Source organism: Cyrtonyx montezumae, unplaced genomic scaffold (genome assembly GCF_038088225.1).
Source record: "Cyrtonyx montezumae isolate F1298 unplaced genomic scaffold, pur_monq_1.0 scaffold_36, whole genome shotgun sequence".
NCBI lineage: Eukaryota > Metazoa > Chordata > Aves > Galliformes > Odontophoridae > Cyrtonyx > Cyrtonyx montezumae.
In genome coordinates, this window is record NW_027072041.1 from 1,071,467 (window position 1) to 1,086,271 (window position 14,805).

Here is a 14,805-nt window from a genome sequence, read left to right on the forward strand (position 1 = left end):
ATCAGTTTCCAGAGAAAGACGCAGAAAATTTCTACTAGCAATACCACTAAGTGACTTCTAGGTGCCCTTACAGTATTGATCAGAAATCCATCAACAGAAAGTATAATGCTAACACTCCAGCATAACCTCCACGATGATCTTGTACAGGAATCTTGAACAGGATGTTCCTAGTCCCTATTTTGTTTACTGCCACGTGGCAAGAAATCCAAAGCATTAGCATTACACATTTCTGTAAAAGTTTGTATCAGCTAGAAATGAAATTTGATTCTACAGAAATCTAAAGCCTGCTGATTCCTATCCCTTCAGTGCGATCTCTGCAAGCGCAGAGCACAAAACCATGCAATTGCATCATACATATGAACTGCAGCATCTGAGGCACAGACTCAGATATGGGCAATCCAAATCATTTACTATAGGTTTTAACATCCCTTATATACATTCACAAGCTTTCTTTTTTAACTTTCCCACCCGCCTTTACATGTCAACAAAATACTCCCCAAACACTCCATAACTGTGCATACAGGCACTTATCCAATTGGGGTCATGAGTCATCCCAAGCCACAAGCTCTTCATCCAATCAGGGCCATCATCATGCAGCCATCACACAGCTTACTTGAACTTGTTTTCCTTTTCTTCTGGAATGTCCTTGGTTCTCAGCCTTCCTTTCTCATGCTGTTTATCTTGCTCCACAGCTTGTGCTCTGAATACACTTTCTTGTATTCACACAAAGAACAGCAACAAATGCATCTCCAGCAAGAAAACTACTATGAACTTTAGAATAAAAGCGTGGCAAAGAATCTTTTAAATTTATTCATCATCCTGAAATGCCATAGGGCATCATGCACATGGACAACAGCAAGTTATCAGTTTAACATGCTCTTACACTGAGATGCAATCACTATGCAGAGAACAGCCCAGCTACCACCTAAACTGTGTGGGTCATGGACAGAGTCAAAGATACAAACACAAGAACCTCCAAAGGCTGGACAAAGAGAATTCAACTTGAAGTCAAGAGTTTTCAGCTCAAACAGCACTGTGGCACTTTTAAGATAAGCAAAATTAGCTTGGAAAAAAATTACTTCATAATTTGCTCACAAGGCTAGTAACAGAGATTTTTTGTGGACTGTTCTATAGAACAAGAATACAGGACTGTTACAGCGTACCAAAAGCATTGCCAATAAAAATCCAAATGTGCAGGTGTTCCTGAAACAAGAACATCTATATAGGCTAATGTTTTCAGTAGAAAACTACACTCTCATCCAGAGCTCTCAGGGTTCATTACGACACCCAGACCTTTGCTCTATAGCGTGTTCAGATCTGATTGGAGTCCATGTCCACTCTTCTGATAGCTGCATAAACACCATGCTCTCTCTGAGAGAAGCTAACTTTGTGACTCAACCTTCCCAGTATTAGCATCTTTTCAGTTATTATTGCTCAGTAACCACAGACAGCCATTTCACTCACTTGAAGTCTATATGTCCACAAACCACTTCTTCATGCCACAGATGTCTAAGACAGAACATTAGACATTAACTACCCATATGTAAATTAGCTTTCAAGGACTCTTCAGGATGAAAAATGTACAGCAAATTTCATACCATTTCAAATCAGGAATCTACTGTACTTCAGTGATGAAGTAAGATCTGTGTAAGAACTCTGCACTGCAACTAACAGTTTCTTGTAGTAGCTTTTCTCACACTGGAAAGGGAAGCTAATATGCAAGGTACCATCACTCCTTGCTTTTATTCCTACAGTGGAAACGAACTATTGTTGAGATGAACATCACTAATTAGAAGAAACAAACTCAGTGACATCCCATACAGCTTCTCAATCTGAAGGGTCACTGGTACAGCCATGGGGCTCTTCTGGGAGTGTTTGAGCTACCAGGCAGCTTACACCAACATAGCCTACTGTAGTGAGCTCTGCAGTTCATGAACTAGGGAGTGCCAGCCTTCTCTTTTTACCTAGGTGGCTGGCTATCACTTTGGGGAAGAAAAACAGGAAAACGTGGGGCACATAAAGGATTACCATTAACGTTTTTACACCTTATTTGGCTTCTGTATTATGGCATGTGGCTGGCATGCTCCAAGCAATTGCACTTGAATCACAATGCAGGTATGGGCCAGGTATTGAGTTGGGGGTCAGACCTTCTTGCAGAAGGCAGTCAGGGACATCCAGCAAGCTCCCAGGCAAAATTAGATCAGTCTGCAGTCCAGCCATTGCTACGATAGACACAGAATCCCAGAACCACACAAAAGTAGTGGAAATAACATTGAATCCAGTCCACCTGAGAAAGCAGGTTTCCTGTAGCAGATCACGCAGGTGAAAAAGCCCCACAGATCACTAACAAAGCCTCTACACTGCAGGCAAACAAAAGGGGAAGAATAAAAAGGAATTTTCTCCATGCAAATGTTTTTCATAAAACGTAAGAAAAATATTGAGCATTCATTTTTTGCTTCTAATTTCATGTTACAGATCAACCTCTTCCCCTTCTTCCAAAAGTGCTTCCAAAAAAAAACAAAAAAAAAAGGGGGGGGGGGAGGAAAAAAGTCCACTGACAGATGCAGGTCAAACACACAATAATTTGAAGATGAGACTTAACAACAGTATGCTAACCAGCTTGTTTACAAATACTGCATTTCAGCCTGTCTTGTACAAAGTCTGATAAGTCAGAAAATGTTCAACCAAGCATTCACTGAAGCACTTTCCCCAAGTAGAACTTCTAACACCTGCAACTGCTGTAATGATTATCCAAAACAGGATTCTGCTCTCCTGAAGCAATGACAGAAAAATCCATCAGACCTCTCTGACAGCTGAATGAGACTGAGGGAAGTTTATAACTACAATGCAAGTGAAGCAGTTAAAAAAAACTTTGATTGTAGAATCACCAAGGTTGGAAAAGACTTTACAAGATAATCTTTTGCCATTTCGATGATCTTAACCATTTTACTGGGGGCTCCCTACTGCTTCTTCAGCATGGAAGAAGAGGCAAGGAGACAAAAAAAATCAGAGAAATAGAGGTTGAATCCCAAAATAAAAGCCCTCCATCTCCAGAAGAATTGGATGCTGCTGTTGAATGTCTACTACAAATGAAGCGCTCAATTCAGAGCGGCTTACCAGTGTTGGGTGTCTTTACCCTAAAGATTAAGGGTAATGTATTAATTACCTTAATAAAGATGCTAAAGAGCAATCTTTATTCTCTATTTTCAACTTTTCTAGCAGATAATGGGAAACTTAGGAACTGATCCATGCAGCCAACTGCAGAACACAGCACCCAGAGGGAGAGGCTCTGGTCAGCAAGCCTGCTCTTCCAGCAGGCACCTCTGTGAGCTCCATAATCTTGTTCAGTAACACAACTTGTGAATGCACCTGCCACCCAAGCTCTGAACCACAAGCCACATCTTATTTCTAGCACTAAAATCTTCACAAGAAGCTGATGACCTAAATCAGAATGTTTCCACTCCAGACAACCTGGCTGTAAGAAGAAAAGCTCTTAAGAAGTTTTGAAAAGTCTATCAGCCCTTCCTGAAGTGGAAGTGTTTAGAAACAATTACAGCAATGCATCCATACAGTGAGGACTCCAGAAAAACATCCATCACAAATGCCTCATTTCACTACAACTGCTTTTATTATACTATCATTTCCAGTTAAAGTATAGTCATATACAAAACACTCCCACACATATATACAGTAAACTTAAGAGGCAAAAAACTTGTAACTCATTCTGACCTAACAAAGGAAACTTCGCATTTCACACCCACTCAGCTTTTGTTTTCATTGTCATTTTGTCTTTTGTTTAGATTTTTCTCTTCTAACAAATGCCTCAGAGTAGGCAAATACTTGCAAGAACATAGGAAGAAGAATCTGAACTTGAAAGAGTTGCAGAGATATCACCAGTGAAAGAAATCATTTCCCTTGCAAATCATAAAAACACAAATGTGTTCAGAAGACAGATCTGTGAATTTTCATTTTGAAACATCATGACCTGGATCCAATACGGAACAGTACGTGGAAGTGGGAAAGATTAATAATAGTGCAGAAAAAATCTCCATAGGGTAACCTTAAGAGTGAACTCATCAAGAATTATCTGAGACAGGATGCAGACATGGCATGCTTTTGACCCCGAGGGCACTTACCTGACCCTAGGAAGGAAGCCCTGATTTAAGGAATTAAAAGTTTCCATGACTTGTCTACTGAAAAATTATTCTTTGAGTATGGCTTAGTATCGAATGACACACAGCATGATGAGCTTCAACAATTGCCCTTTTCTCTAGATGAGATCTGTGATTAAAAAAAAATTATAATCAACCTGTAATACACTGAATAATAACAAGCTATTAAGAAAGTATCAGAAACAAAATCCTATCCATGCTTCCTTCTAAATCAGATATTTCCATAAAAAGATAGATTTCAGTTATCTGATAGGAGAGAAAAAAAACTAACTGCACACATTCTACAAACATTCATCATTTGTTTTTTATTCTTTTTTTTCTGAAGCCAAGTGCTCAGTTTGATATTTACTTCAGCAGAGTCTGCATGTGTAACAACATGTCCCATAGGGCAGGCTTCACTGACACAGGAGACCAGGATTAATGCAACACAGATGATCATCTCAAGGACAAGTCTGCACTTTTCTGTCTGCACAGTCTAGTGTTTTTTATGCATAACCACTACAACCCAACACAGATTTCAGCACAAGACTTTTCAAGGCTAAGTACAGCAATACTAAACTGCCAGCAGCTTTGAGAACAGACATCAGCACTCAGATGTTCCACTTGCACAGCAAGAATATTCGAATTAAAAAAAAACCCAAAACCCACAATTGAATACAACATACATGTTAAGACAAGTAGAGAACAGGGATTGGCAGGGGAAAAAAAATCATAAACTGATGTCCACAACTGATGCAATGTTTAAACGTAGGATTTTCAAAGGCAAAGCAACAAATATTATTTAGAACATCAAATAAAATTTGGAGCAAATTCACCAAAGAAACAAGAAGTATTTAAAAGTCTGAAAAAAATGAATGCTTGTCAGCTATGTACCACTCCTGCAAATTTCCCTGTATACTCTACTCATCACTCCTTTTCCCATGCTACAATGACTGATAGCATACTGAAACAGTAATAGATGCGAATTCTTAGTAATAGCATTTGTCACTATCTGCACATCCCTTTGTTGTGGGTTCTAAGACTAAAAGCAACACTTCTTATTATTATCACTGGCAACATTCTGTGCATCAGACTCCTTTTATTGCCAATCTAAATTAGACATCCCAAGATGAAAGTATGTGGGGAAGATGAAGTGTGTAGCAAAGACTGAACTGTATTAACATCTAAGACAAAACACATTAAATAAAATGACTGGCTAACTTCCAGTAATTCTAGTTATGTGCTGTTTAAACCTCTCAACCCCTAACCAGGTTTCCACAACGCAAACAAACCTATGATGATTTTTTGTGTACAGAGAAGGTAATGCAGCTTCCTTTCACAAGTTTGCAGATCTACACAATGAATATCTCTTAACTGTGCTTTTAGACAGGGAGGTCTGAAATGTTCACAATTTACTCATTCTGATTTTACAGTGTTGCGTGTGACATTTGCACATGGCTCCTTACAGTAGTTGTAATGTGTTTCCACTTGTATAAGAAGTTCTCACCTGCTTCCTTCCCCTTCTACCCTCTTCAACAGGTTGCTAGTGGATGACAGGCTGGCCATGAGCCAGCAGTGTGCCCTGGTGGCCAAGAAGGCCAATGGGATCCTGGGGGGCATTAAAAAGAGCGTGGCCAGCAGGTTGACAGAGGTGATCCTCCCCATCTACTCTGTCCTGTTGAGGCCTCACCTGGGGTACTGTGTCCAGTTCTGGGATCCCTGATACAAAAAAGACATGGATCTTCTGGAAAGAGTCCAGCAGAGGGCCACAAAGATGATAAAGGGTGTGGAAAACCTCCCTTACGAGGAAAGGCTGAGACCTGGGTCTACTCAGCCTTCAAAAAAAAAAAAAAAAAAGACTCAGAGGTGATCTGTACCACGTCTATAAATATCTAAGGAGTGAGAGGCAAAGAGAAGAGGCTGGACTCTTTTCAGCAGTGTGTAGTGATAGGACAAGAAAAAATAGCCACAAACTGAAGCAAAGGAAGTTCTGCACAAACATGCATGGGAACGTCTTCCCAGTGCAGTGACGGGGCAGTGGCACAGCTGCACAGAGAGGTGGTGGAATCTCCTTCTCTGGAGACGTTCCAGACCCGCCTGGACGCCTACCTGTGCAACCTGGGCTAGGGAGCTGCTTTGGCAGGGGGTTGGACTCCATGATCTCTAGAGGTCCCTTCCAGCCCCTACAATTCTGTGATTCTGTCACCCCTTCCCAGGTGGAGAAAACACTATTTTTCCTCATTTTAGTTTCTTATAACTACAGCTGCATACTATTAATATCTTCAAAATTAGTCTATCTTTCAGACTCTTTTTCAAATATAATTCTTCCAAAGTCAGGCGGGAGAACAAGTTGCAAGGCATCTAAAAATCCTGTGTTTTTAATGCAAAGACTTTATTCTCTAGGCACAATAAGCAAGAAAATTCTTAAGATCAATAATCAGTAGAAGCAAGACAGCCTCTTCACTAGGCAGAGATACTTAAGATTTTCCCAGTAAGATGTAATTACTGTAAAAAAAAAAAAAAAGAAGGCGGGGGGGGGAGTTATACGGAGTTCTTTAAGTATGATATCCACGTTATGGTTTCCTGAGAGTACTGATAGCCATCAGTCATCCCACTCCATTACTGTGATACTTCCAGGTACTGACACAATTTGAAAGGTCTAGTAACAGTTAAAGAATGCAAATAACTGCTCTTCAAAGACAGACTGTCTGCAGCTGCCTGTAGCAGGGAAGTTTTTAAGGAAATGCTGAACTTTGCCTCTAAGCAGCAGTAAAAGCTTTAGTGATGACTAACACAATTGATTTAAGTATTATAACATTAACAAGCCACAACTGTACTACACACATTACTTAGTGATAAATTTGTGCCATTATGACATGAGACATAACAGTATTGTGTACTCACCCTTACAAGGCTGGGGGCAATACATGAACAAGGTATGTTGACGTTCTTGAGGCACTTCTCATGGGACATGAAGTTGCAAACTAGGGAAATCAAAAGAGAACAGTGATTAATTCTCTCATAAAGATTAGATGTTTGCGGTAATAAAACAAACAAACAAAAATCATATGTGGTGAAACACAACTGTGAACTTGTAATTTAAATTACATTTACTTCCCACTAACTATGAGTGTACACAATGAGTATGTCATATCTCTTGCAGCTTATGAACTCCAGCTACCTTTGTTACCAAGACACCGGTGGTAGAAAATGGAAGAAGGTAGCAGCAGCCCTCTCCCTCTCACACTCTTACTCTTTATAACCATCAAAATTACTTCTTAATTTTCAGGAGAGACTTTAAGCAGCTGATTGTCCAAAATAACTCTTTGATGTAGTCAAAGTAGATGGATATGTCTGAAAGCAAACTCTACTAGAAGTGCATGTGTCAGGAATAAATGGGAGGAAAAACAGCACTGGTACACACAGACTGTAATGGAAGGAGACAAATGTCACCAGTTTTATGTACAGCTCTGAAAGTAAAGAGTATCTTCTTAGACATTACTACTACTATTGCTACTATTATTACTTCAGAAGAAGTTTAGAATTCCACTAAGGCTTTACTGAGTGTCTTGTCCCTTGAGACATTCAAGGTCAGGCTGAACTTTGAGCAGCTGATGGAGCTGCAGACATACCTACTCATAGCAGGGAAGCTGGACTAGATGACCTTTAGAAGTCTCTTCCGACTCAAATAATTGTATGATTCCAAACATTTTACCAAAATGGCATCTGCAGTATCATTTTTCATGGGAATATCCTCTGCAGCTTCACAGAGTGGATTTGATTTATATATTATGGCTCACACAGGAAAGAAGGGATTCTTTTATTCATGCTTACAACCTCACACTAACTGCCACGCAGTGATGAATTTAGAGTCTTCCAACTTTCACACTGACTCTTCCAGTTCAAGTACAAACATACACAGCTCATGGGGAAGTACGTTCCCATTACTTCTCATCTGTAAGCAGCAACAGCCACCATACACAGGAAGTTTTCTCATGCCCCTGCTTTTCAGGAGTGTGCTGTATCACTTCAAGTTTCATGGGCAACTGCAGAAAATCCAACCTGGCTCAAGCTTCCCTTCTGCCACCCCATGCAGTCTACTTATATTGCTGTTACTTATAGCACGTACTCTTGCTATCAAAAACAGACCATTTCCTTCTCCTCTCCCTTCTGCAGCTCATTTCCTTCTGATTTCGCTGTTTCTCACATGTCAACACAACAACCTTAATGCAAGTCCACTTATTTATGTGGTTTACTGCCAGTCCATGCAAATGACCTCTCTTTTTGATGGCACAAATTGACCTCTTTCACGTTTTAATGTGTGCAATAGGCTGATATTTGTTTTTCATTAGTCTTCAAGACGGGAAAAAAACCTGCACTGCAAGACACTGCTGCAGTCAGACATTCATCATTGGCGGCTCAACACTGTGACCAATGCAGCAATGAAAAGTGGAGCAGGAAGAGAGGACATCAAAACCTGCAGTTTGCTGCTATGAAGCATCACATCTATATTTAGGGTGGATGGCATGCCTGATTCAATGGTGCAGATGAACAGAAAAAACGGACAAAGAGGTGACAGAGAAGATTCTCAACAGAAAATGCAGATATAAAACACATATAAATGTCACATGAATAAGCACAGAGCACTTCACCACAGAGGAAACCAAGAACATGGTAATTATTTGGGGAAAGACATATCTCCAGCCCCAAAAACTGGTCAGACCTTACAATGAAGTGGTAAATTCTCGTCACACTAGTACTATGAATGAATTTGGATGGAACTGTCTTTCCAGGTCTCCACAGTGCTGCTGCTCAGGCTTGCAGGAGGGTCAATTTATTCCAGCATGCAGGATATTTTAAGGGGTGATCTTTGACCAGGGAAATCAAGCTGAAAGACACTGTGAAGTTTCAGAAGACACAAAATTTTGAGGGAAAACAAAAAAAAAAAAACAAAAAAACCCCAAGATTTAAAAGGAAAGGAAGAGGTTAAGATGTTCTACAGGAAGAGGTTTTCTTTGAGTGTTTGAATTCAGTAAGGAGCAACCATTCTCAGCACCTAGGTACATTCAGGCATACAGTGGCAATCACATTTGACAACTCGTCCTTGTTGTTTCACTCTCTGCTGCCCAGAAATTGGTGACTCCAACCACATAAAAAATTCGATGTTTGCAATCCACAGCAAGAAGCCAGGTGGCCAGCAGGTGTCGCAGAAAAAGGCAGCATAGGGCAACAAGCTGGGACATGCAGCTTTCCAACAAACACCTGCAGGTAGACGCAAAGCATTACTTCCCAGCCTTGGATGGCAGGAGACAGGCGCTGAGCAGTGTAGTGTAACTGTAACTAGAACAACAAAGGCTACTGCAATCTCTAAAACGCTACATTTTTTCACATAACATTTTTTCCCTCTCTATTCTCCCTTCAGAATTCAGAGCAGGTTTCAAAAGTGGAATAAGGAAAGAGGTCAGTTTTGTTCTGCGCTGACTACAGCAATGTATCAGTGTGCAAGTGAGGGCACGGTGAGAATCATAAAATGCCAAATTCAACATACTACCTTCTCCCACTTGTGAACAGACCACAGACTTGAGTAGAATCCAATAATGCTATGAAAATAAATTTTGCTGCTTCTTTGAGGAGATGTTTAATATAATTCAAAGTCCTGGGATCTTTTAGAAACAAAATATGTAAATGTATAAATAATAAAATTACTAGTTTTTTTTTTTTTTTAACTTCAACAGCTTTATTTATAAGTATCTGATTTTGCATTTGCTAAATATGAAAATGTTTAGCACTTGTAGCTCTAAAAGATAAATTGCTCTGCAGAGAGAACCAAGGAAAGTCAGTTCAAAGACCAAAGTGGATTGGCTTTTCTCCTGGAAGTGTTATAAATTTAACACAAGACTCCCTGTACCTACACACAGAGGTGTTTGTATCCAAGAGCATTCCTCTCATTTCAGCAGGCACACAGTCTGAGCTTAACAAAGGCACCTCCAAAGTAAATTTCAATTCCTCCACCAAGCACACCCTCCAACACTTTCTTGGATCAGGGCTTAACCTAACAGTTTCGACACTGCACTTTGGACTCATCCTGACAGTACGCTCCTGCCCATTTATGTCCCAAATTCACATCACAAGCAGCAGTAACACTCTCCTCTTTTTTGGCAGCACTCTCTTGCTGTGTGTTCGTGGATGGTGTGAGCCCTGGGTTTTGCAGAACATGGTCCCCTACTCACTCGGGAGCCATCACCCTTCTCGTTGCACATGGCAGGTCAGGCTGAGGACCAACACAGAGAGAGCTCGTGTACTGGAGGCACCTGAGAAACCATGACATCTTGGTCAGCTGCCTGTCACAGAGACAGTGTGGGGAGGGTTCATTTCCCACTGTGAAGTGGCAACACAACTCCTCAATATTGGCTGGGTGACTTGGGAAATCATTTTGTTTCATTCTGCACAAGTGCCATAGCTTGCACTGCACTTACCTGATCCAGCTGCAACTCTGCCAAAGCTTCTTCCAATCTTTTAGCAATGGTTACAGATTACTAAATGACCAAGTTGACTAAATGGCTTATTCTTGTCTTTAAAACAAACATTAGCTTAGCCACAAATAGACTAGAAACTCAAGACTGTTTTCCCAGCTTCAGCACACAATACGTTTTTCATTTCCAGAAAAATCTAAGCGCAAGGCATTAAAGCCCATACTGAACTCATTAATGTGAATATAGATAAAAATAAATGAAAACAAATAATTCTCTGGGGAATCTCATTAAATTTAGGACTAGGAAGAAATCTGTCTCAAAGGGTTTATAGGACGTATTGCCTGACACCTGCAAGAGTGTAGCAAACATGAAACTGCACTCCCCTACAAAAAAAGAGTTACACAGATAACTCCCTTGTCAAACAAAACCTGCTCGATAGCATTGGTGAGTTCAGGGTGTGGGGAGCAAAGCCCTTCCTACATATCTGGCATTGCACAAAGCTTTTACTGACCTGCCAGCACCCAGCTGCTGCACATAGTACATGCACACTGAGCTCCTGCAATGGCACAGAGCTGGCTGTCCCTGATAACTTGTTGCTTTCAGTTAGGTTTTCTTTGACAAATACGCACTGAGCTCATGTTTCCTTACACTTACTACTACAACTTTAACTTCATTTATTGTTTGGTCTGTAAAGGTTTGCTCAAAGCTCAACAACTTGCAAGAATATTTTTCCCCCTTCATGTACTCTGCATTTATCAACTGCTGGGAATAAAATTCAGATTAAAATTAATTCACTCAAAGAGTCTCCTGCAACACTCAGCAGTTGGTATGCACTATACTCTCAGCTCACTTCTGCTTTTTAACAGTGCTGGTGCTCAACTTGAGTAGCATTCATGCTACCAAGTGTCAGGAACCCACTCACCTCTTCGATCAAGTTCATTGCTTGTGTTGACCACCCAAAAGCTGGCCTACAGCGTCTGTTGTTTTGTTTCAGCATTTCACACATCCCCAATGCCAGCTTTCAGTTCTAGAAAGGCCCTTCCCACCTACAGCACTCTGGTTACATCTAACTTCTAGTCAGATGTTCAAAAAAGCAAGATGAAGAAAAGGCTTTGCTTACCACAGACAACTGACTCTGACACTTGAGCACCCTTTGCTGGGCCTACAGTTCCACCTGTGTGAATGTACCACAGTACACTCTGTGGGAGGACTAAGAAAGATCGCCTACATTTTCCGGAATGTATAAAAAATGTACAGGATGAAAACAAACAAAAAAATATGTTTCTGCTAGTTTAAAATTGTAAACAGCTTCTGTCCAACAGCAGGTGTTAGAGACAATACCTATCAAAACACATCCTCCTGCAAAAGATGAAACAGTAGATGGGGAAAAAGTCTTCAGTCATTAAACTCAAGTGCAACTTTACTCTTTCTGTTCAGAACTGGAATGTGTTGCACTCAATATTTTAGACTTAAACCTTTATGTATTCACTTTAAAAACTAAGCACACTTAGAAATATACACCCGCATTAGATGCAGGTTGTACAACTTCCATCTTTACCATAATACACCATAACCGGAGATTCTTCCCCTTTCTTCACAGACAGCCTTCAATTCATCATTCCATACTACACCTCAGAGAAAACTCATCTGTAATCAAAATGTTATTTTTCCACCTGAACAGGTCCCCAGCAGCTGACTTCAGGAGCACGTGCTGTTGTCTGGAAAAAAAAAACAAACAACCAACAAACAACACAAGACCACTGGACCTCAAGGACAGCCTGCACTACCACTGGAGGAACTGAAGACGCATCCAACATAGACATTATTACAAACCTTTGTTCTGAACAGAAGAGATAGTACTTTAAGTGGCCTATGCTACATCAAGCCAATATTGCAACTATTACTCTAACTACAGGCATCTCCTCCCTCCAGAGACAGAACTATTACAGATTTTTCAGAATTACAAAAGATTCTCCAGCTCCAGCCTGATTATGCTACAAATTCAGCAATGAATAGAATAACCCTAACATCTATCAAAACAAATCACTGTGGGAGTTCAGAGTTCTCAAGTGGTGTACCACTGAGAAGTTGTCCACCCAGGAAGGAAGAGATAAAAACATCCCTGAACACAATCAATGATGGAAGCATTAGGATTCAAACTGTTTTCTCAGAGCTATGAACTGAAGTCAGCTTACGTAGAAAGACAGAAGAGTCATAACAGATCTGTCTCAGTGATTTCAAACCATTACAGATTAGGGTTGAGACTGAGTGTTACTTCTGTACCATCTAATTACACTGTCAAAATCATTTTTGTTAAAGTACATGCTACTTCTGGCATGCTCCAGAGTTAACTGTAATGAAATAACTGAGGTATCACGTTAATTTTTCCAGAATAATCAGGGAGGAAGGGACTAAAAGGACTCTGCCATGTTGCTAACAAGTATCAGAAAAACCTGCTACAAAGATCCACCTAGGAGAGATTACACAGCCTCTGGTCAAAGCTCACTCCACATGCTCCAAAGTGCTAGCTGTTAGGAGCCTGGTGCTTGAATCTCCCCTATTACAATGCATGTGCAACACTTTTCTCTCTATACATTGAAGCCCTAAAGAACCACTTATGCTCCTCGCTCTTTGCAACTGACATACATTGAGGCAACGTGGTAGTTATTTCAACAGTTTGAAGGGGCTTACTTTGGGCACATTCTGACAGAGCAGAAAGCGCAGCAGAAAACATAAAGTGGTAAATCTTATCTAGACCTTGAGATGGTTATACTTATCTTTCTCTCAAAAGAAAAGAGGCTGCTCAGCAAGTTTAAAAACTGTTTTTAAGAGCACTTGCAACCACTGCTAGAATAAAACACAAAAAATGGCAGGAAGGAACTGCAAATATTTATTCAGTTCTGCCACTTTCCCTGCGTTTAACCTAAAATATAGAAGGGTCTTTTGCCTTCTGGTGGATCACCAAACCAAACTACTTTAATTCAGGAGCTGGAAAGCTTTCCCAAACTAGTTTTATTTGCCAGCGTTTGTAAGGATAGTGTAGATTTCAATCCAACTCTGCAGGGCTCCAGGTTTCAGCACAGTAGCAGTAGCTTATAAAGAAGCTATTGAGGAGTAGCTGGGGAGGAAAGACAGGTTCAGAGTAGCTGAAGATCGAACTCAGCTTGCTCAAATCAGTTTAATAAAAGTACATATGCAGTGTCCTGTGCAGAAGGCATAGCTGCTGCAGTGTCCACAAATGATGGGAGAAGGATGGGCAATTGCCCATAGATGGACAGAGCAAGACAAGCAAGAAATCTAGCAAAGCTATGGAATAAACAAGAATTACAAAGCTGTTATGCAAGACAACTCAGTCTCTGCCTTCCAAACAACTGGTGAGACCTAAAGGGCACATGAGCATCAAGACAAATGAGGCTAAGTCACTCAAACTCAATCAAAGCGAGGTTTTATTTTGGGCAAAATTAGGCAGTTTGTTTCTTCCTCCCTTCCTGCTCTTCCAGAGCATGTTCCTGTCATGACACAGGCCAAAACCACAGATCATTTAGGGGCCTTTCCACTCACCACTGCAGTGGGCCTGGGTCCTGCAAATAGGCTCTTTTGCTCAGCAGGACCGAGAGATCCACTGATAATTAGAAGACAATAGCTCTGAGGAAATGCCCAGAAGCTAAGCAGTCCTAGACTGGAGAAAAAGACATAAAAACAACAACAACAAAAAAGAAACTCTTTAAAAAAACAAAACACACAGGTATCAGACAGCCTGCACAAACAGAAGTGCTTGCACTCCTGGATGAGAGGCTATTTTCGTGATTTACTGGAAAGCATCACTCTCTTTACACAGGAAGTTAGCAGGATTAAATTTTATATTATACAACTTTTTCATTGTAACAGCTTGCCCACACAGACACATTGAGCTTTTTTGTTTAGGCCTGTGACCACAGGCCAGTCTGAATACTGTCACTATTCACTGAAAGGAATGCTGGATGCAACCATAGGCTTGCCAGCTTATTTCTCATTTTAGCAGAAACACGTGAAGACTTGTATGCAATACTGGTGTGCTCTCTTAGGCAAAACACAACCTAGGATAAGTTCAGAAGTCTGCTGTGCAGTGCTTGTTAATGCCACCATAGAAGCTGTCACTAGAGGCTGTGGCCAGCCCAGACACTTCAGACAGTGGCAAGGCA

The 14,805-nt window shown here is 40.6% G+C and overlaps 1 protein-coding gene across 1 annotated transcript in view; it reads right to left on the reverse strand.

Annotated features, from left to right (window-relative positions):
- DGKQ (diacylglycerol kinase theta) overlaps positions 1-14,805 on the reverse strand; it is an 83,083-nt gene that overhangs the window by 55,494 nt on the left and 12,784 nt on the right. Inside the window, exon 2 of the mRNA XM_065745624.1 lies at positions 7,056-7,135. Within this exon, the coding sequence (XP_065601696.1) occupies positions 7,056-7,135 (80 nt within the window). The remainder of the gene's footprint in view (positions 1-7,055; positions 7,136-14,805) is intronic.